This window comes from Barbatula barbatula (genome assembly GCF_947034865.1).
Source record: "Barbatula barbatula genome assembly, chromosome: 3".
Taxonomy (NCBI): Eukaryota; Metazoa; Chordata; class Actinopteri; order Cypriniformes; family Nemacheilidae; genus Barbatula; species Barbatula barbatula.
The window spans coordinates 19,129,794-19,151,932 of NC_136764.1; the positions used below are offsets into that span (position 1 = coordinate 19,129,794).

A 22,139-nucleotide genomic window follows, 5' to 3' on the forward strand; every position below is an offset into this window, starting at 1 on the left:
TGATCTTAAAGCATTTATTTATTACTCCGCATGCTGAAGCTGAAATGTGTGTTACTTCCCTGATAGTCTCCTCAAAGCCGCAAACAAAAAAGAATGATATAAATAAATCCAGAATAAAAGGGAAGTGGTAAAAATGTTTACATGAAAGACTAATGATACAAAGAACATAAATAACAAATAAATGGGGCAAATCCAGCTGTAGTCTTTGTGTTCTTTGAGGTCTTTCCATGATATCTGTGTTTCATCCAGAACACCTCCTTAATTCGGTTTAGTGCGTGTTGCTTGATAGGGTTAAAGGTGTTCTTGGAATTAAATTTTACTTTTGCTCAAATATTATTTTTGCTGAATGCCATGGGTAGGTTTTTTTTTTGCAAATATAATCATAATGACTTGAAAAAATGTTCATAAAAAATGAATATTTGTAGCATGCTATTGCCTTACATTGCTCATGTACTTGAAGGGGATATTCTGGGCAGGGGCACATCACTGACTGTGAGGTGAGAGTTCTGCTCTTCATCAGGATTCCTCAGTAAGTGTTGAGTTTATGTCTGATAGTTAAGAGCAGTCCTCCAGATCAAACTCGTGTACTTGTTAATAGAGACTGCATGAGGGGAAGGCCTGTTGCAGCATCCAGCCAAAACAATAATCAGATAATTCAGTGGTGGGCCAAGTCATGCATTAGATTTTATGTTGTGTACCTAGAAACACTTTGTCCTTATTCCACGGTGACAGCGTTTATGTTTCCTGTACTGTGAAGCTAATGCTAGTTTTATTCAGGATGTTGTTCGTATGTATGTGACTCGCATCAGCAGTGACAGTCGAGGGGAGAAGTTAGAACCCAGAGACTTAGTCATGTGGCAGATATCCTAAACATAATTTTTTTTAAACTCGTATCCTGGCAGTGAGGAAAACAGCTAAGCTGTTTTTTTTCTATTATCCTTTTTCCAAGACCAAATTAATTAAGAGCTGTATGAACAATTGTCTCATTGCATCTATCTTTAATTATTTAATGGGTGATTGGCCCTATATCTACATTTTACTTATGTGATTTATCATAACATAGCAGGGTAAAAATTCTATATTATGTCTTATTCAACATATCTGGTTTATGAGTTCCATCAGCTGTTTTTGTGAGACAACGGGGAAATCTTGAATATATGCAAACAAAATGAAAAACTCCCTGAGGGGTTTTTGGTGTGTTTGGTTTTTGCTTATAGCCTTGAGATTGTCATGTTGATTTAACTGTCCACAGAATACAGCGCTCTCTGGGGTAAAACTGCATGGGAATCCGAGCTGTGAGTTTTGCACAGTTCATTAAATTCTGCCTTTAAAAACACATATGAGTCTAGTTTCTATATTTAAAATCCTCGGAAGCTTACCAAAAGGCATGTTTATGTGCCTGTTATTAATTGTATTATTTCCTACATTAAGTATTTCCAAATCCGATATTTAGCAGATTATTAATAGATATGTTGCTCTTTAACATTTACCCCAAACAAACAGTGTATTACAAATATCATTGGAAATGGCAAAGAAGGGACATCAGCATCGACACTACTCCCTGAAGGTAACATTAACTTTTGAGTTTATGAGAGTATTGAATTAGCTTCCTATTGATGGCGCAGCAAGTAATCCGTTTACCATGAGATTTATGAACCACACTCTCTGTCTCTGACTCAGACCATGTATCAGGGAAAAACAATATTTATTGTTAAAAAACAACGGAAAATGCCATTCTCTATACTGTTATGTGTTACTAATGACCTATTCGATATAGTGTAAATTATGTATTGTATAGTTTCTTTGGTATTATTTATGCTTGTGCATGCATAAATGTCAAATGTGTGTTAAATGTCAAATGTTTCCATGTCATAAAAATACAAAATGGATGTTTTATAGGCATGACCAGATCCTGTTGTGATATTTTAAAGAATTTCTTTACAGTATGACATCACATCCAGATGGTTTTCAAGTCTTTTAGTGTAAAAACCTAGCGGTTTTGATTACATTTTTATAAAAAAGATGAAAGACCAACAACCAAATTGATGAAGCAGATGGAATTGCCCTTGGGAGCTCACAGTAAAACAAACCCATGTTCCCAGTGGCCCCCTCAAAAAAAGGGAAGAAAAGAAGGAAAGACATAGCAGTTTTAAGATGTGTCATTTTAAAGTCAGGGTTAGGAGAGATTGGCAAAAATGTTCATACTAATACATTGCATATATTAAAATTACATATTATTTAATAACAAACGGCATCTGTTTTTATTTTTCTGAGCTTACAGTAGTGAAGCCTCTCTTACTCTGCCTCGTCTCTCTCATCATTGACATAATGTCCAATATGTTCAACCTGCTGTCTAATGAAAGTGCCTAAATGAAATATTGTTTCCTTCTCCACAGAAATATTGTTTCGTTCTCAACAGAAATATTGTTTCGTTCTCAACAGAAATATTGTTTCATTCTCAACAGAAATATTGTAACATTCTTAATTATTAGAAAGTGTTTTTCCCTTTTTTGGCCCTTGAGGGCACAGACAGATTTACTAGCCGTTTTGGATATTAGAGGATAATTAAGCAATTTGTTTTATGCCAATTAAGTAAAAGCTTTTAGTCTTAAACAATCCATTACAAGAGGACATTTACAATCGTCAGAGCAGAACATTGTGTATTTTTGTTCAACAGAAAAAGGTGACCAAATAAACGATGGGAAAATCTGTCTGTGCCCTCAAGGGTCTCTCTCTATATGCCCCCCACCCTTGCTCTCATGACCATGGATGTATCCGGCCGCGACAGTACAGCCCTTGCAGTGAAACTCTGGCTTAGTTGTAGGACTATAGGAGAGGCATAAAAGGGGCGCTGAAGTACTGGGCACACATCACAGCAGATCTTTTAAAACCACACACTAATTTTTTTTGAAAGACTTCGCAGACTGGATGTTACATTTTACAAGGTAAAAAGAAAAAAAGTTGTATTACATTCGCATCTATATTTTAAATGTTAACATTTAATCAAGCCTAAGCTTAACTTAAAATGAAAAAAGATTGTCTTTAACCTCAGCAGAGAACTTGCTATTTTAAGAAACTCTATTTTTTATTATATTTGTTTTGAGAATTAGTAAAAAATGTAAAGAATATAACCTCAGGAAACAAACAGTGAACAAGTACTTTAATAGAAAATGTTTTCACTATCAAGGAGCATCTAATGTGTTTTCTCTGTTTGTTTGTCTGGCCATGTGCAGCTTCTCTCCAGCCACTAACCCACCACTGATATCACACGCTAGTTTATGTGACGTTAAGATTCGCTGTCAAGGTAAGTGGAATCTTAAATTTTATATTTGTGACATTTATATTTGAAGGCATAAATGTTTCCTCCATTCTTCTTTGAAATGGGGTTAGTCATATCCATGTTTTTAGGGAGTCCATAGATTTGTATTAGATTGTCAAAATAAGAATAAATGAAAACAAAAACATGTCCCTTATAAACATGACTAATTACAGTATTCTGATCAGAAATCACTTCCTAAACAACACCGGATGTCTGATAAGCGTATTCAAATAGGATTCTTAGATGGAGTGATATTCAAAACACATGAACCTTGCAATGCAATGTTGCTGTTATTGGTTGCTGGCTTCCTTTGGTATCTCCACTCCTTCATCTGCTTAAACAAATATTTTTTGTGATAAAACTAATGAATTTAAAGCTTCTAGCAAAATAAAAAAGCTTTTGTACATTTACTTCAATGGTGAGAATCCAGTGGTCATAAGAGATCGGCTACTGTATAAACAAATCTTTGACCTATTGAAGGCAGATATTCACCCAAGAGAGGCAGCCTGGTCTTTTCAAACTCTTTTCAATTGTAAAGTTATGGAAGTAGTTATAATTGAATCACCAGCCTATGTTCTCACGGTTAAATTTCAGTCCACATTAAACTAATTAAGATTCTGAACATTTCTAGCTCGCCAATTAAAAAAGTTACATTGACATTGTTAACCGTTTTGTCAGATTTTCTTTTATCTTAAATCATGCTGGCAAAACATGGACCATCAGATTTTATACACACTTTTAAGAGTCCACTCCAGCTTAAATGCATTCTAAAACTTTAAATATAATTTACAATAAAAAAACGTATAGGTTTAAATAGTTTTGGGGTTTTAAACAGCATTAAACAGTTCAGATATAACAGATCAAGTTAAAAATATTATTAACTATAACTTTTGAAGATTTGATTAGTAACTAATTGTCTTTGTAGGCTTTCCATGCTCATCAAGCTCTTTAATAACATGAGCAGAGCGACATCTGGTGTTTGTTGTAAGTATTGCACCTAGTTTTACTAACCTTCTTCATCCACTTTTAGGGCTCCTTTTGTGATGAAGCTCTGCTGGCTGTAAAACATACAATATGGAAAACTTTACGACCGCCCCTCCCATGGGCCTTGATCTTGCATGTAACATGACTGGGAGCCACGATTTTATCTTCACATTTATTCCGGTGGTGTACAGCTGCAACTTTATTATCGGAATAGTAGGAAACAGCATGGTGGTGGCTGTCATCTACTTCTGTTTAAAACTAAAAACCGTTTCCAACATATTTGTTTTGAACCTTGCGATCTCAGACCTGACTTTCCTCCTCACCCTGCCCATTTGGGCCATATACACCGCCACAGGCTACCAGTGGCCTTTTGGAAGCTTCTTATGTAAAGCAATCGCGGGTATGGCACTTTTTAATCTATATACCAGCATTTTTCTCCTAACTGCTCTCAGCATTGATCGCTATCTTGCCATAGTACACCCAGTTCAGTCCAGACAGTGCCGCACGGTGGTCTACGGCCATGTGACGTGCGTCTTAGTTTGGGTAGTGGCTTTGTTTCTGAGCCTGCCCACCGCTGCTATACGGAGGACACACTTTATCCAGCATAGCAATGTAACTGTATGTGGCATCCTGGACAAGGAAGAGCTTCGCAATGTGTTAGCTGCTCTCAGTCTGATGAAGGGTGTGCTCGGGTTCCTTCTGCCCATCACCATCATCCTCACGTGCTACTGTCTGATTGGTCGGGCTCTTCTCAAAGCGAGGAACATTCAGAAGAACTCAAAGTCGAACAGGGATGAAGTGTTGAGCATGCTGACCGCTGCAGTGCTGTCATTTTTCCTCTGCTGGGCACCACATCAGATCTTTAACTTTATGAACATGCTAATCACCATCAAAGTGATCACCAGCTGTGATGTCATCGAGGTCGTTGATACTGGATTGCCTTTTACCATTTGTATTGCCTTTTTCAACAGCTGTATGAACCCAATTGTGTACGGGTTTGTTGGGAAGAATTTCCGCAGGAGCTTGCTGAAGCTGAGGAGATGCTCCCCGAAGTCGGTTGCCACTCATTCCACACTCAGTACCAAGATGAGCTCTATCTCGTATCGAAACTCAGAGTCAGTTCACCTCTCTGTTGTTAAAACGTCCTCGCTGTCTCAAGCCACGTGATCAAAGCAAACATTTATAACCAATAAAGCATCTGATACTGTTGGCTCAAAGAGAAGATTTAAGTCTGTCCCTATAAATGACTGTTGTGTCTGGAACGGGAACACTATATTGTGATTCTTTGTTATGTTACTATACATTTACAGTACATTTGAGCATTAACATTACACATTTTACAATAAGGTTCTGTTAGTTAACTATTTTAGTTAGAATGAACTAATGCCGAACAATACTATAACATTTAGTTCTTCTTTGGTAAATTTTTTTAGTTCTTCTTTTGGTAAAAACATTTTTAAAACAAAAGTTGAATTTGTTGAACTGTGTTGGCAGCCGTAATGTTTTATCACCGTGTGCATTCCGTAAAATATTGAACCCATGAAGGTTGTATTTTATTGCAGTGAAGCAACAGAAACTTGTTTTATTCTGTGTATAGTGAGCTCAGTGAAAAGTGTAAATTTTGAGCAAACATTACATTATTGATATGCTAGTTAATGTAGAACCTTTGTATAAATCTACAAAACTTATTACACTACCATTGCAACTATGAGAAAAGCATGTAGGCCCTATATGGCACTTTTCAGATTACTAGATAATAAAGCTTGTCTGTGTAAAACGTGATTTGTTATTTTTCTCTCATTTTATGTTACTGCAGAATGTACTTTTTTACAGTGTATTTTACCCCAAACGGGACTCTTTATTGACTCTCCATGATAACATGATGTGTAAGTACTGACATGGTTAGTGTCCTTTAGCATAACATGTATATTTCCACCACTTTGAGAAGTTCTGAAATATGTGTAATAGCTAAGTAATGTTTATTTTTTTAGACGTCAATTATTTAGGCAAGGCAATTATATACTGTGGTGAAATTTTGTCCGGAAAATGCATTAAAACAATGTTGCTTGCTTGAATTTCGAAATAAAACTCGAATTTCTACATAAAGAGCGACTGACGCAATGTGAGACTTTATTTGTAACTGGATGACATCGTAATAAAAGGAAGTGTAACGTTACAAATGGGGCACGAAAACGACTACACGACTACACGACTTATGAATGAAAGCATGAAGCGAACGTTTTTTTTACACTACAATTGAACATAACTATTTCTAGACTATCTCAAATAGGCCTAATATCAGAAAACCTGAGTTTATAAATTATAACTACACTTTGTAGTCTCTGTGAAGTAGAGTGCGTGTCGTCGTGCTAACTCTGGTGGGCGTGTCTGTTGTCAGACTTCACGTGACCGTCGCGTGTGTGACTTCACGCAGCACTGCGCAGACTAAACACCGTATGATGCCTAAAGTACCGCGAGAGCACCTTCAAATCGATTTGCTCTCGCGGTACTTTGATTTCTTACGTCAATCTATCTGCGCATACCCGCAAGAGGTCGAACACACGCACCAGTATAAATTCTCAGCCAGGGAACACACAGACCCTCTCTTGTCATTTCTCAGCGGTCTTGTTTCTGGCTCGGGCTGGCTGTGTTACACGAACCATGACAGGTAAGCAACTTCCTATTGACCGCCACATATCGCCTGTGCATGTCAAGCAAAGCGATGACATGCACAGGCGATTGAATTGAAAAGCGATTGAATTTGCGCTACTCGAGGGATTTGTATATATATAACCCGCGCTGCGTTGTTTGGGAGGTAGCAGGGCTTTGGATATTATAGATGGCATTTTAACTCGCGGTAATTTAGGCTGTCAGGACCATAGAAACTGCGGCCAGGGCCTGTTGACTTCTCATGCGCAGTAGTTGTTTGTTTGATACAAAATATCCGCCGCACAGCTACTGCGGTTCATCTGCGTGCACAGCAAACTCTCTATTACACAGCGAAACGCGGCGCATATTGCTTTACGCTTGATGGGGTTATAACGTTACTAGATGTGTCATGTTTATTCCAAAGAACATCGGCATGAAAATCGCATCTCTGTGTAATCTTTCTGTTCTAAGACGACCGTTGGCTCTCGTTTCTTACTAGCAAGGCACATACTTATTTTACTAAGTGAAGTAATACAACTACATTATAACCTTAAACAGGTTTAAAGTATTAGACTTACGCATTGATTTTGTTTAATGCAGACCAGGCTTTTGTAACACTTGCAACAACTGACAACTATGCCAAAGGAGCAATGGTACTTGGCCAGTCCTTGAGGAATCACAAAACAACCAAGAAATTAGTTGCCCTGATCGGCCCCCATTTGTCAGAACCCACCAGGTAACTTGTTTGTTATATTTAGTCTTTCTGTTGTTTTTTTGTGCCGTTTCAGATATATTGTTTTTGTCCATGCTGCTGAAATGTGATCTATAGAGCTGCCATTGTCTGTGTTATATTGCAGAGCTGTGCTTTGTAAGCTGTATGATGAGGTCAGGCTGGTGGACCTGCTGGACAGTGGGGATGCTGCACACTTGGCCATGATGAAGAGACCCGACTTGGGCGTCACGTTTACAAAACTCCACTGCTGGACTCTTACTGAATACTCCAAATGCGTGTTTATGGATGCAGATACTCTAGTGAGTGTTGTGTCTCAGTGCTGGTCGTCATTTGTTTATTTCTGTGATCTCATGGTTTTCTCTGCCGTCAACAGGTTTTGTCTAACATAGATGAATTGTTTGAAAGAGAGGAGCTTTCTGCTGCACCAGACCCCGGCTGGCCTGACTGCTTCAACTCTGGTGTGTTTGTCTTCCGTCCCTCCAATGAGACTCATGAGAAGCTTATTACAGCTTGTTCAGAAAATGGCAGTTTTGATGGTGAGTGACACCGTTTGGTCAGTTGATGATTTTTTGGTGAAAGCGCTCTGGTGATGGGGGTATTTTTGTGTTTCTGATCATTGAATGGAGATTTGCAAAGTGCAGATGTTTTGGACGCTGTGGGACGGTTTACGTGTTTCGCAACACATCTTGTCAATGCGGTCTGGGAAATAACTGCACAAGCTTGCTAGAGTTATACATGGCCATGACGATGTTCTTTATCAGGCGTATGTTGATTGAACTCAAGAAAGCTCTGTGGAATTTCTTATTTTTGGATGTATCCCGCAGACTAGAGTTATTTCTGAGCTCTGTGTGGGCAAAAATAAATAAAGGCCTCTCCAAATCTGAGAGACTCCATTCAGTGAATTGTATTGAAATGTACCTTTGACCCTATAACTCAAATTGTTGTTTTACTGATATATACAAATGTGTATGTCTTTCTCTACATGTATATATTTACATACACCCAGATTCCTGTTTAAACGGGAATTAGTTATTGCATTTCTTCAGAGTAGTGATTGGTTAAAGGAGCATGCGTGTTTCATGTTTGTTAGCTGTCCATTTATATGTGGCACAATGTACAGAGGGTATTGAGTTCTTGTGGTGTGATTAAGTCCTGTGACCTTATGCTATACAGTCTCTGAATGCTATAGAGGTATCTGAACGTTTGCCAGTGTCTAGATTCTGGCTGAACGTGTTCATGCTCATGACATGAAAAGCACAAGATTATACTTATGACAAAAGTATAATCTTGTGCTTTTCATGTGTACCATTCACATGTTCAGTGATTATCTGAACCCAGCTGGACTTTCCCTGTCCACATTCCCCGGTGTTTGCTTAACTCTGACACTGTGCAAAGATCTGGATGTGAGCGTCCATTTGTTAAGTGAGTGTTTACTTACAATAGTGACATACATTATGTAATGATACTAGGGCTGTTTGTAATCCATGTAATTTCTTGCGAATTCATTTTATTGGTACTTTTTATCAGTTTAAATTTGTTTGTACATTGAATGCTTTGGTGAGAGGTATGCATATCATGTGCGTTTCATATATCTTGTACTGCTGATCGCCTGAAATTCTGTGCTTTGTATTTTATTGACCTTTGTTTGTCGTGTGTGTGTGCGCTGTCAGGTGGAGATCAGGGTGTTCTCAACAGCTTCTTCAGTGATTGGGCAACAGCCGATATTTCAAAACACCTTCCTTTTATCTACAACCTCAGCAGCATTGCCATCTACACCTATCTCCCAGCATTCAAACAGTGAGTGTGTGCCTGGATCATGGTTTTGATAGTATATGTAATACTCGCTCTTGTTTAAAGACCCCTATGGTGAAAATCAAGTTTTAATGTGCTTTAAAGGATAAGTTTACTTTAAAATTTAAATTTTCATTATAATTCACTCACCTGGATGTCAGTTTACGAAAGACCATTTAAAGGGATCAACCTGTTTTTCTGTGCCTTTTGTGTGTTATAAGTTGCCCATGCATGTATAAGACTCGTAAAAAATTGAAAAATTAAAGCTGCATTCTATCTAAAAGCGCATGCTCTCCCAGACCTGCCTGAAACGCCACGTGTAACCACAACCCACAAATGTGTGTCATTTCGTGATATGATTTGACTAAGACCGCCCAAAAGTATATGCAAGTAAGGTGAGCATACTTGTAAGTCAGTGTCGACGTCACCGCAGCAGCCATGTTGTGGAGATGCTGTGTTTCGTTGCAAATAGTCTTTTTGTTTACCCTTCTAGAAGATGAGACAACTAAAAACGAATGGTTACCTTTTTTTACATTACTGTTCCAGAACCGTACAATTCAAGTGTGTGCAGCGTATTTCACGGATGATTGTTTCACAAACCTGGGAGAGATCAAGGGAGGCTGTGCATGAAAGCTTTTGTTTAAAAACTTTTATAACTTTGCGAGGAAAGTCTGGCGCATCAGAGTCTAAGCCTGTTAGTATATTTTCATTGTAAAAGACCATTACAGACTTACACCAGTTGAGTTTGTGTGTTTGTAGCACAAGTTTCTTTGTGTGATCTGCAAATGCAGACACACACGTACACATCGTGAAAAGACAACAGGAGTCCTAATAATGTTCCAACTACAGGCAACAAATGTCGTGTTCATAATAGTGTTATTGTGGGATTTGAGATGTAACAGTGGTTGATCAAGAAGGGCCAAAGCGCACTTATGTAACCATACCCTGCTGTGAGACGCGCTCCCATTACAAACTCTGTATGAGTATATGGTTGTTTGTTGATAGTCTTTATAACGGTGTGTATATAAAACGGTTTGCTATAGTTGACTGACTTTTTTTTTATAAAACCTTAACAATCCTTCATATCCTATTCTTGGCGCTGGCAAAGTTGATGTATCAGCTTGATCATCTTCTGGATCCGATTTGGGCTCGAATTACTTTTCACCTTTCAGTACAATTGCTTTGGAACTTGATGTTCTGAATATGCTTGCAGTATTTGGTCAAGCAGGCCTCGCTTGTGAGAGCAATGACCTTTGTAAACAATCCGCGGGGCAAAGAGGAAATGCAAACATGCACGGTATGTGGAAAATGCAGTGGTTTTTTTAACCTTAATTAGTGTGTGCACATTGTATTACATCTAAGACCATAATATTCGTTTTGGCAGTGTCATGAGTCCTAACTCATTTGACCCCTGTGGATCAGCAGTTTGAAGCATAAATGTGTAAAGATGGTGCAAAGATTCTGGTTTAAACGAAAGCCGGACTGCTGCATCCGCTGTTTCATTTTCAGTTTCACCTTTACACTACACTTCTAGTTTTAGTAGTCGGAACTGCCCAGTGCGATTGAGTGGAGGTGGGGCTAATTTGCATATTCATGTCACAGTGTATACTTAAGTGGTCGTTACATTCAAGCCATTTTAAGACTGCTAAAATAATTGTATCCCTTAACTAATACATCAATATAATCACAATAACATATTTAAAGTGTTTCTTGTGAAAATTCTCAACCACAAGGGGACTTTTACGATGTTGTCTGCATATGGTCTTTTAGTATTACAGTTGAATTTACATGCAGCAGTCGTCACTTCATTGCCAAGGTCAATTCAAAGCCTGATCACGCGGTGACCCGTTGTAACCAGAGATGTAAACTACATCAGAAATCCTTTCTGTTCTTGGCCTTGCACCTCAACTTCCAACAAATACTTAAAATAGCCCCACTATTTTCAGAGGCCTTGTAAGGCCTTTACAGTTTAAATGTGTGTTTGTCTGTTATGTGATCTGTTTTCCGTTAGCAACGGTAGTGTATCTGAATCATAATGGACTATTTGTTCCTGCGTGCAACAAGGTAACGGGCATCTTTTTTGGAGCATTTTACCAGTTCACTTTATAGTTAACATTTAAATGGTTTGTGTTAAAAATTAGTCTGTTTGGGATTGCTGAATAGATGTCATTTGAATGCCTTTTCTTCCATTATTGTTGCCCCCAGATATGGCCATGATGCCAAGGTAGTTCATTTCCTTGGCAAAGTCAAACCGTGGGACTATAGTTACGATACGACGCGCAAAACCGTAAAAGGACAGTCCCAGGATGCTTCTGACCTGCACCCCAACTTCTTGCTTCAGTGGTGGGAGCTATTCTCTTCCTTCGTTTTGCCCCAGATGAAAGAGGAATATGGTGACCAGTCCTTCCATTCTGGTTGCACAGAGGTGAGAAGCATTTGAACTGAATTGACTAAGATTTAAACTGAAAATTATTTTTGGCTTCTGTTGTATGTGAAGCTGCTTTTGGACAGCTTGTCCTGTGTATACTGAATAAATTTTTGCTACAATAAAGAATGGAAATGTTTTACTCAGGGCTCCAGTACATGTTCTGATTTGTCTGCTTTTCCTTTCAGAGTAATATTCACGAAGATGTGGCTCCGGTGCATAGATCCCATCATCCCCCTCCGCCTCCGATGTCGTCTCAGGAGCGGAAACAGCAGTGGGAGCAGGGCCAAGCTGACTACATGGGAGTGGACTCTTTTGACAACATTGAGAAAAGATTAGATTCCTTCCTAAAGTGAGGTGCACTCCGCAGTAAATCATAAGATTTAGTTTTGTACTGGGGTATGTACAGGGCATAACATTACAAACACTTAAAATACAGAACATTTATACAAGTTTCAGTTGTCTATGCAGCTCAACCATTCAACTCTTACCTTGAGATTGCAACCGTTATAACGATGTTTTGTGTAATTCTGTGTATCCACATTTTGCCTCGTTTCCTGAGGTAACACCAGGCAAGCAACATGTCTCTCAAGTTACATGTTTTTGTTTAGGTACTGTAATTTAGGAACTGTCCAAGAATAAAATTGTCTTGTGTCAGTGGGGATCAGAAACTGTAGGAGAAAATCATACAGCAAAAAATGCCAAACCTTGTAAATGTGTTTAACACTGCTAGTATACAGCTCATCACTTTACTTTCAATATTAAGCCGCTGATGACCTTCTCAATGTTAGTGCTTACAAGATGTTTTGTATACGGCTGACTCTCGTGAACCGTCACTATTCTAGCTGTGATATACATCGGTAACTCGTATTGTTTAAACCAAGGTCACTCCACGCTCGCTTGCTGGGCAGTCACTCCCTGTTCCAAGGTTATGGCAGCAATTCTTTTGCTAGACTTGGTTCCTCCTTGTACTATTGTTAACGGTTTCTGCAGCTGTCACAACTGAACGTTTAACCTTCCTGTAGCTCTGCCCTTCACCTGCAATATCTTAAATAAAGAACAAGTAATGTAAATCTTTATTTACTGTAATGAAAAAGTTTAATCACAAACAGCATTAAGCAAAAATGAAAATGCTTTGAACAACTGGTTAACTGTGCATGGAAAAATGTCTGAATCGGACTAGGCACTGTATCTGAAATAAACTGTCAGTAATCAAACTGGTTGATAATGTAAACACCCAGGTTAGACTAAATCTCCATGAGGGCACGGATATCATCGATTCGTGACTGTTTTTGGTCCTGTGGGGTTTTTGTTCCAAAAGCCTTCTCCACAAGCTCCTGCTTCTTCTTCTGAATCGTCACCATGGTCTCCTCCACTGAATCTTTTACAATAAACTGCAACAGGAGGAATTAAGATCTTTAATTGGTTATCATTAAAGCGATTGCTTACCCAAATTAAATTCTGTCGTCATTTCAAACCTGTGTACGTTTATTCTGCAGAACACAAGACATTTTGAAGAATGCTGGTTACTTGATCAATGACAGTACCTATTAACTTGTACCGTATGGACATAAAACCAATGCCCAAGTCCATGGGTATAACCTGTTTTTGGTTACCAACATTTTAGAAATATCTTTGTGTTCTGTAGAAGAAAATCATACAGCTTTGAAATAAAGATCAATCAAAATTGTAAATCTTGTCACGTTAAAGACTGTAAAGTTGCTGATGCACTATTAACCCATACATATTTAAAAACAATGTTGCGCTTGAAGTAATAAGGCTTCTCTCTGTCATCACAGTGTGTTTACAACTGAGAAAAATGGCAAGCGTGTAATAATAGCTATTGGGATCAGCTGCTAACATTCCTCTGTGTTGCTGCCATGGAATAAACCAAAGACTTACCTTCGTGATCACCACATCTCTTCTCTGGCCTAGTCTATGACATCTGTCCACACACTGATCTTCTGCTGCAGGATTCCAGGCCTGGAACATAGTTAAAACATACTCGACATGTTCTGTGTATATAGTGCAGCAGCAAGAAATATCTATATAATGACGATACTGCTACCCATTGGTTGACATAAAATACAGCTCGGAGTGCTTCACTCACTGGATCCATCAGGAAGACACGGGACGCTGAGGTCAGATTAAGCCCCACCCCTCCAGCTTTGAGTGACAGTAACATGATGGTGGGACTTCCAGGAGAAGAATCTTGCAAGTCCCGAATGGCCTTTGCTCTGGCCTTTTGAGTCATAGTGCCGTCCAGACGTGTAAAAGAAAATCCATATTCCCTGCAGATTTTGCTGGTATTAGTACACAAATCACTAATGGCTTCAATATTAAATATTTTGTACGTTCTGCATTGAATAACTTCAACTTGTACCTCAAAGGAACCTCTAAAACATCTAGAAACTTTGTAAACTGAGAGACCACCAGACTCTTCACAGTGGGATCTTCATTACGGAGCTTCAACAGGTTGGTCATCAAAGCATCCACCTGTGAAGAGAAAAATACTTTAGATGGCAGTTCATAATGAATCACAATTATCTTTAATACAAGAAACGAATAGTGTCTCAATCTATCTCACTGCATATTTACGCATACAAAAAAATTAACTGACAATACATTTCCATAAGTCAGAACTTGTCATTATCGAGGAAACATTTGTAACGGTTCATTGCATTGCATCTTTGAAATGTATTCAGAACAGATGTCTGAACCAGTAACAAAACAAAAAACCAAAATGACAAAAAAGTGTCAATCACTTTTGAACTTGATCGCCACTTCTCCCCAGTGACTGATCCAGTCTCCACCTCTTCTTCAGGATACTCAACTAACTCTTTAGTCTTGATCTGAGCACGACACAGTGGACATTTGGCCTGCTCCTATGAAACAAAAATAAACAGAGTTCAGGAATGACAACTCACTTGAGTCTTCATGGATACCACTGACAAGCAGCCGTAATGCTCACCTTTTCTGAGCGTATGACCTCACAGATGCAGGGCCTGCAGAAGACGTGAGCGCAGTATGTAATAACGGGTTGGCGCAGAGAGTCTAAACAGATAGCGCACTCCTCATCTGAGCCAGAATTCAGCACCAATGTAATCTTATTGATGAGTCGTTCCCGAAGCTCACTGGGGTTCATGGGATCTGCTAATGCCACGGCAAGATCAATAAAATGGTATTATGTGTGGCATTTAACATAAAATTAGTCATAGATATTTGAATAATCTATGTGCATACAGTACCTGCCCCTGTATATTTTCCGACAAGACTAGGATGACAACAATACTGCCTCAGACGAACCAGAATGGCCAACACATCAGCATAGTTAGTCATAAGGTTCCCATCTTGGAAATACCTGCAAAGTCAAAAATATGTTTTCTGATTTTATGTAATTGCGTTGCCCCTCACATCTGAAATGGGTGAAAACATGATGCCCACCTGCCGATGATGTTCCTGCCCTCAGTCTTGGCCTGTTCATACTCCTCCCTCTCCTCTTCAGAAAGAGTCACATGCTGCACAAACACTCTCCTCTCAGGTAACTGCACCACCGTGCGACCAGCCACCTTACTGGTCTTAGAGCGTCTCAGTGTGATCCCCTTGACCAGAGCCTGCAGGTTCCTGAAAACATAAACAGCAATGATATTTTTCCTCAAGCTGGAAATGATGGGATGAATGGGATCCGAAAATGTCAACCGCTAGATTTCAAGTTTTGAGAACCAAATCTGTTCAGATTTATTCACATATGGAGTGTTATTGTTAACATACTGTAGTCCAACTCTGTCGCCCATGGTTACAGGTCTCTGGATAATTCTGTTCCACCACTCCTTCACATCAAAAGGCTTCAGCTTCAAGAAGGATAGAAGCATATAAAGATCCTTCAAGGAGTTTTGAATAGGCGTTCCTAAATGGGAATATAACAGATTTACAGACACACAGACCAATAATCCTTCCCTTGGTTTTTTTATAGTATGAACGAACCAGATAGGATCCATCTGCGCTCTGATTGGAGCTCTAGGACAGCTTTGCTTTGAAGGGCGCTGGGGTTTCTCACGACGTGACCCTCATCCAGAACCACTCGGAGCCAGTTTACTCTGTGCAGAGGACTGCTGGCCTTGTTCTGAGATTTGAAATCACTTGAGTTTGAATGCTTCTTTACATTAACTATTTATCCAATGCTATACATGTTATGCCGTGTGAATTTACAATGGTTCTACATCCACTCACTCCAAAGTCTGATGAAAGAACAGTGTATGTCGTGAGAACCACATCTTGACTAGCCAGAAGGCTGACCGATCTGTTGCGTTCAGCACCATAGTACAGATACACGTTCAAAGTGACATCAACTCGCAGATGTTGCTCAAACTGATCCTGGGCAGATATAAAACACAAAAGACAGAACGTGTTTGGCGATTGTCTTTAAACATAAAACGATTTGACATTGTAAACACTCACCAGCCAGTTGCTAAGGACAGACAGAGGACATACAATCAAAGTGGCTCTAGCCCCGGAACCCCCAGTACCTGCAGAGGAGCCCTTATCCGCACCTATAACATATTATTATATATTAATTTAAATTAAAACACTCATACAGTAACAAACGGGCAGAACAAATGTTGCACTCACCAGACCTCTTCTTTACGTTCTTCTTTGGAGGCATGACTTGTGTGGAACTGCATTCCAGAGCGGCAGTAAAGTCATCGTCGTCCAGCAAAATCACTTCTGAGACAAACAGAGCAATGACAGTCACATCTTATACTAACTAAGGCAGTTCAATTTACCCACGGAGACAGAAAGTAAAAGTACCTTTTGTTTTAGCAGACTTTTTTGACGTTTTCTTTGTAGTTTTTGCTGTAAGAAAAACAAATGTGTGGCATAATCAACGGTTATCAAAACTAGGCTGTAATATTGGCAAAATTTCTGACATTGGCACAGTGAAATCAACCTTTCTTCTGAGGTACATCTTTATCAGCATCTTCCTCAATGGTATCAGCAGACACCCTATCAACAAGTGATCTTTTCAAAGGGGATGACTCCACTACATCCTCAGATACTTCTCCACTTTTCCCTGTAATGTAGTTTTAATAAAATATTAGTATTCTGTAAGAATTTGGCTCTTTACAGGCACCTGCATACAGTTAAAATGTTTGTACATAAATGTGTGTATAGTATAAAAGTAAGCATGATATTTTACCTCTTGAGGCTGACCTTCTTCTAGAAGTAGAAGGTTCAGATGGTTCTCCCTGAAATATATAACTGTATACTTAAATATAATATATAAATATACAGCTGCAGACAAAATTCTAAGACCAGTCTTTCTGAATTTACTATGGTGAATGTTACTATTCACTGTGTTTAAAATGGTCATTTTTGCAAACTAATAATTTTTTGCAGACAATTAAAACTGAAGAAACAGGCAAAATAACAGAAAAGGTGCTCCGTATTTCATCAGACCACAAATACTGCAACGGAAACAAGTTCATATTCACTAAGTTCTATTTGTATTCATATATAATATTTATTCATTGCCAATTTATTACTAATTTCATCTATAGTACTTCAAAGATTCCAGCTATCAGTTCTGTAACCCACTAACTTCCTTAAGAAACTTACACATTTCTCCAGTGGCAGAGGTTTCCCATTATGGAAATTAGACACGATTAAAGCAATAGTGGTGAGGGTTTTGCCCTGAAAAACATGACAAAAAAAACATTGACAACTGAATGCTAATACAGCATGCTGACCAGAAAAGGACATCTGGTTTGACTCACCAGCCCCATATCATCAGCCAAAATTCCACCAAGCACTTTCTCTGGTCTTTCTTTAACAGCAAAGTTAGTGAGAACGTTAAAGTAAAGGCCACCCTTCTGCTCCCAGAAAGGAGGCAGATCACTGCTGTTTTCACGCGAGGTCATCCATGCAAGCGCCTGCTTTTGATGTGGGAGCAGTGGAGTGCACACTGCCTGTACAGAGAAACGTTAACAGACACATGGTGTGTGATGAATGGGCGACACTAAAAACAACAGCTGCGAGTTTGATGTTTTCTATCTGTTTCTGCTCTTACCTCTGCCGGTTCCATTTCTCTTGTTTTATCCTCCATTAAATCGTCAAAGAGCTTGTCAAAGGCATTTTTTAGCTGGAGTGGTGTAACAGAGTAGTTGTTTAGTACATACAGTGCAGTTTAGCAGACAGTATTAGAAACGGTATCAAAAAATCAAGATCAGTGGTTCTCTGTTCTGACATATTTGGACATCTTATACCAAACAAGTCAAATATGCAATTTACCTCTTCTGCAGTCAAGGGAATGGCAGATATTTGTGAAGATGATTTGAGTAATCCTAATGGATCCCTACCGAACGATGTTTGTGCAGTGCCTCCTTAAAAGAACGAAGTAATAAAGTAATGAGAATCATGAAAGCATCATATGTTTGTCAAAGATCATTAACTAGTGGCAAATGGATAAGTGAACCTTTGAAGTCGGTGCCAAGTCTGAAACCATGACGTCTCATCTGGTTGTGAACAGCCTCTCTGTTTTCCTCTTTGGCCCAGAAAGTGAGGTTCACAGGCATAGAAAATTTATTTGTCTCCCCATAGGGCACAATCCTATTAAGAAATTAAAATCATTGCAACTAAATCTGACCAGATGATCATTATCTAGGATATCACACACTCATTTTATTTATCACAGAGCTAATCAACTGGCAGTAAAATCTTCAAAAATATTGATAAAAATTACCCTTCCACTCTTGCCAATTTGTTGTCCATAATATAGGCCATTGCGGCTGCCAGCTCTTTCTTGATGTGCCCCACCTGACTACCATAAACATTGGCAACCATCACTGCGTTTCTATCATAGGGATTGTGCGGGTCTCTGACCAGTGACACCATCTCTCCCTTGTTGACCTGTAGCAGATGTCACAATGTTGTTAACCTTTAAAACAGTGAATAGAGTTGCAATGTCCATCCATCCCAAGCAACTTTATGTTGGATGATAGTATGCAATCTCTACAGCTGCTTGTTTCTAGACTGTACATATGTTGTTTGCAAGTGCTAAATAACTAAGATATAAGATTGCGGAACAGACTGAGAAACGCATAAATGCAAGCATGCTTACCACTCCAGAGTAGTATCGCAGACCAACTACCGTGCCTTGAATATATCCCATCTGAACGCTCTCCTCCGTCTCCAGGTCCTGACCAGCATCTTCTGTTAGATTAGCAATTTCTTGGGATATTGTCTCAGCACGGCCCACATCCAAAAAATCGATGTAAGCTAATAAACGACAAGAAAATACATTAGAGAACATTTAAAGTATAAAATACAATCTTTTTTACGACTGTAGGGTGTATTTGTTTATACCGTATCTCGGCGAGGCGCTGATCGACGGTGTGCGAGGCGGCACAGAGGAACGACTGAAGTTTGACTGCATATCTACCAACAGATCACCATACGCATTAAAGCATCATTTTATAAAGAAAACCAACCCTCCATTCAAACGTGTAAAAAAGCACAATTGAAATGTAGTGTTCACGTACAATTAAACCTGCTCAAGTTTAAATAAACAAACACGTTTACGCGGATCAACTTATGTTAAATCGCTTTAGCAGCTTAGCTAGCCACACTCACCCAATACTTACTGATCACTGAGTTCAATGCTGTAGAGTTTACTGTGAGCAAATCGCAATGCTACGTCGGCGATGAATAGTTCGCTATATAGATTAGTTGTAGTGAAGTTAAATGTCAAACATAACGGTGGCTGTCATAACACCGACGCGCGGCTGTTTTGAACTACACGCTTATTTCCGGCGCCAGAAAGCGCGTCCAGTACGTCACTGGCACGTGAACCAATCAATAGTGACTGGAGGTCGACGTCAGTATAATACATTTATTTTGCTAAAACGTTTGATTTATTTTCTCTGACCTTACATCTATTGTAAGTTCTGAATTAAAAAAGACCATACATTATACATACATACATACATAGATACATACCATACCAGCATACATACATACATACATACATACATACATACATACATACATACATACATACATACATACATTATACATACATACATACATACATACATGCATACATACATACATATATACATACATACATACATACATACATACATACATACATACATACATACATACATACATACATACATACATACATACATACATACATACATACATACATACATACATACATACATACATACTACATACATACATACATACCATACCAGCATACATACATACATACATACATACATACATACATACATACATACATACATATGTATGTATTCGGCAGATTAAGAAAAAAATTCTGCGCAGAATTAACAAAAAAAGTCTGCAGATTCCGTCTGGCCCTGTTAATGATGTAATTCTTATATAGGAAATATAGTACCAGAGGAAGATGAAGGTGGTGTTGATGTACCTTTTCCCAAAGCAGGGAAAATATAAAACTACAAAAATCAGAAGTACATACTGTAATGAACTTGTAGTAATTAAAAGGAATTTTTCACACATAAACACTGAAATGACTGACAAACGCACTTGTTAATAGTACAGAGATGAACAAAAATTACATGGGTAGAAATCTGCCTCCTCATTTTTTAAGTCCACCGCACACCACTGATACATACATACATACATACATACATACATACATACATACCAGCATACATACATACATACATACATACATACATACATACATACATACATACATACATACCAGCATACATACATACATACCAGCATACCAGTGGTGTGCGGTGGACTCAAAAAATGAGGAGGCAGATTTCTACCCATGTAATTTTTGTTCATCTCTGTACTATTAACAAGTGCGTTTGTCAGTCATTTCAGTGTTTATGTGTGAAAAAATCCTTTTAATTACTACAAGTTCATTACAGTATGTACTTCTGATTTTTGTAGTTTTATATTTTCCCTGCTTTGGGAAAAGGTACATCAACACCACCTTCATCTTCCTCTGGTACTATATTTCCTATATAAGAATTACATCATTACCAGGGCCAGACGGAATCTGCAGACTTTTTTTGTTAATTCTGCGCAGAATTTTTTTCTTAATCTGCCGAATAGTTTTTAAATTGTTTGAAATATGTTATAAATTGAAAAAAGGTTTTAAAATAAATTTGTTAAAAGATTTGAGAGAATGGGCCTTTAAACTTTACAAAATAAAAGCATTTACAAATCAGCTGTCAAAATTGCAATTAAACCTAAATAAAAACGTTATCAACATGTTTTATAAACACCATTATTGAATATAGACCTACTTGGTTATTTATAATATACATTTAACATGCAGAATGACATATTTTTATAATGATGATCATGTAAATGCTGTTCACAGCTTTAAACTATGACGATCTCAGTCGTGTTTTTGACTACTTTAATGGATCTTTCAGTGTTACTGTCTCAGCACATGAGATGAAGAAGAAAGGAATTTATGTGGAAAAAAACATAAGCGCTTTAACAAACTTGTTCGCTCATTGCATTATTGTGTGTGAGTTTGCTGCGTCTGATTACGCAGCGCTTCTTAAACCCAAGTTTTATGTGTAGGATAAGCTTGCTTTAATCAACAAAAACATGCAATACGAACACGACAACCATATCGTGTGGACATTTATATAGACAGATTGCTTCATTAGTTTTACTTTTGCTTTGCGTGAGGTAAAATTCGCTTGTTCTGTAGCCTATTTTAGAAACGATTACGATCTATAAGATTCGCTTGAGAAGTAGACTGTGGGTGTCTTTGGAATCGATCACGCCATAAAATCATCAGATTGAAACACTAAACAGCAGAGTACTTGATGCTTACTCTTCCGCGGAAATATCCGCGGGTACCCGCGGTCCGCGGACGCGCATTCCGTCTGGCCCTGATCATTACCAATACCATCAATTTAATTATTAGCAGTCCCAGAAATATTCAAAGCATTTAAGAGATCAAATCAAATAGATGTGACTTACTTTAAACTTGCTCTTATCCTGAGCAAGCCTGATCACAACGTTTTTGAACAAATCTGAACCACGTAATATTCTGTCAACAATCGATAACTCCTCTGCCTCTGCCATCTGCGAAACGAATCCTAAACTCCGATTAATACAACTAATAAAACTATTTAATTAACGTTCAATCTAATTTAGCGCCCGCAGTTTAAAATGAATGATGAAGACGAGCAGGAAGGCGGGATCTCGCTGAT

At 38.4% G+C, this 22,139-nt stretch overlaps 3 protein-coding genes across 8 annotated transcripts; 2 read left to right on the top strand and 1 right to left on the bottom strand.

The window, feature by feature from the left end:
* The first annotated feature begins 1,249 nt into the window (after positions 1 to 1,249).
* On the top strand, positions 1,250 to 6,406 carry agtr1 (angiotensin II receptor type 1). 2 transcript variants are annotated; one of them, XM_079451745.1, is made up of 5 exons: positions 1,250 to 1,295; positions 1,504 to 1,567; positions 2,726 to 2,945; positions 3,234 to 3,304; positions 4,350 to 6,406. In XM_079451745.1, the coding sequence occupies exon 5, from the start codon at positions 4,394 to 4,396 to the stop codon at positions 5,468 to 5,470; it is 1,077 nt and encodes a 358-aa protein (XP_079307871.1). In that variant the 5' UTR covers positions 1,250 to 1,295; positions 1,504 to 1,567; positions 2,726 to 2,945; positions 3,234 to 3,304; positions 4,350 to 4,393; the 3' UTR covers positions 5,471 to 6,406. The 2 variants fall into 2 exon arrangements, with proteins under 2 accessions (XP_079307871.1, XP_079307870.1); XM_079451744.1 differs by having other exon boundaries at positions 1,268 to 1,295; positions 2,678 to 2,945.
* Positions 6,407 to 6,830: 424 nt separating this feature from the next.
* Positions 6,831 to 13,115, top strand: gyg1a (glycogenin 1a). Its single transcript, XM_079451746.1, has 7 exons — positions 6,831 to 6,971; positions 7,553 to 7,688; positions 7,810 to 7,984; positions 8,059 to 8,221; positions 9,356 to 9,482; positions 11,682 to 11,901; positions 12,090 to 13,115. The coding sequence occupies exons 1-7, from the start codon at positions 6,965 to 6,967 to the stop codon at positions 12,255 to 12,257; spliced, it is 996 nt and encodes a 331-aa protein (XP_079307872.1). The 5' UTR covers positions 6,831 to 6,964; the 3' UTR covers positions 12,258 to 13,115.
* hltf (helicase-like transcription factor) lies at positions 12,984 to 19,764 on the bottom strand. Of its 5 annotated transcripts, none has more exons than XM_079451734.1 (25): positions 19,531 to 19,764; positions 19,264 to 19,335; positions 19,019 to 19,176; positions 18,641 to 18,807; positions 18,374 to 18,507; positions 18,190 to 18,281; positions 17,969 to 18,040; positions 17,676 to 17,867; positions 17,518 to 17,592; positions 17,099 to 17,147; positions 16,850 to 16,972; positions 16,711 to 16,755; positions 16,531 to 16,626; positions 16,360 to 16,451; positions 16,132 to 16,275; positions 15,886 to 16,024; positions 15,673 to 15,808; positions 15,346 to 15,525; positions 15,150 to 15,262; positions 14,873 to 15,054; positions 14,667 to 14,786; positions 14,285 to 14,397; positions 14,012 to 14,192; positions 13,804 to 13,884; positions 12,984 to 13,295 (listed from the first exon to the last, which is right to left on the bottom strand). In XM_079451734.1, the coding sequence occupies exons 2-25, from the start codon at positions 19,331 to 19,333 to the stop codon at positions 13,149 to 13,151; spliced, it is 2,901 nt and encodes a 966-aa protein (XP_079307860.1). In that variant the 5' UTR covers positions 19,334 to 19,335; positions 19,531 to 19,764; the 3' UTR covers positions 12,984 to 13,148. The 5 variants fall into 5 exon arrangements, with proteins under 5 accessions (XP_079307860.1, XP_079307862.1, XP_079307859.1 ...); XM_079451736.1 differs by having other exon boundaries at positions 16,531 to 16,623; positions 19,542 to 19,757; XM_079451733.1 differs by having other exon boundaries at positions 19,542 to 19,757.
* Between the last annotated feature and the right edge of the window lie 2,375 nt (positions 19,765 to 22,139).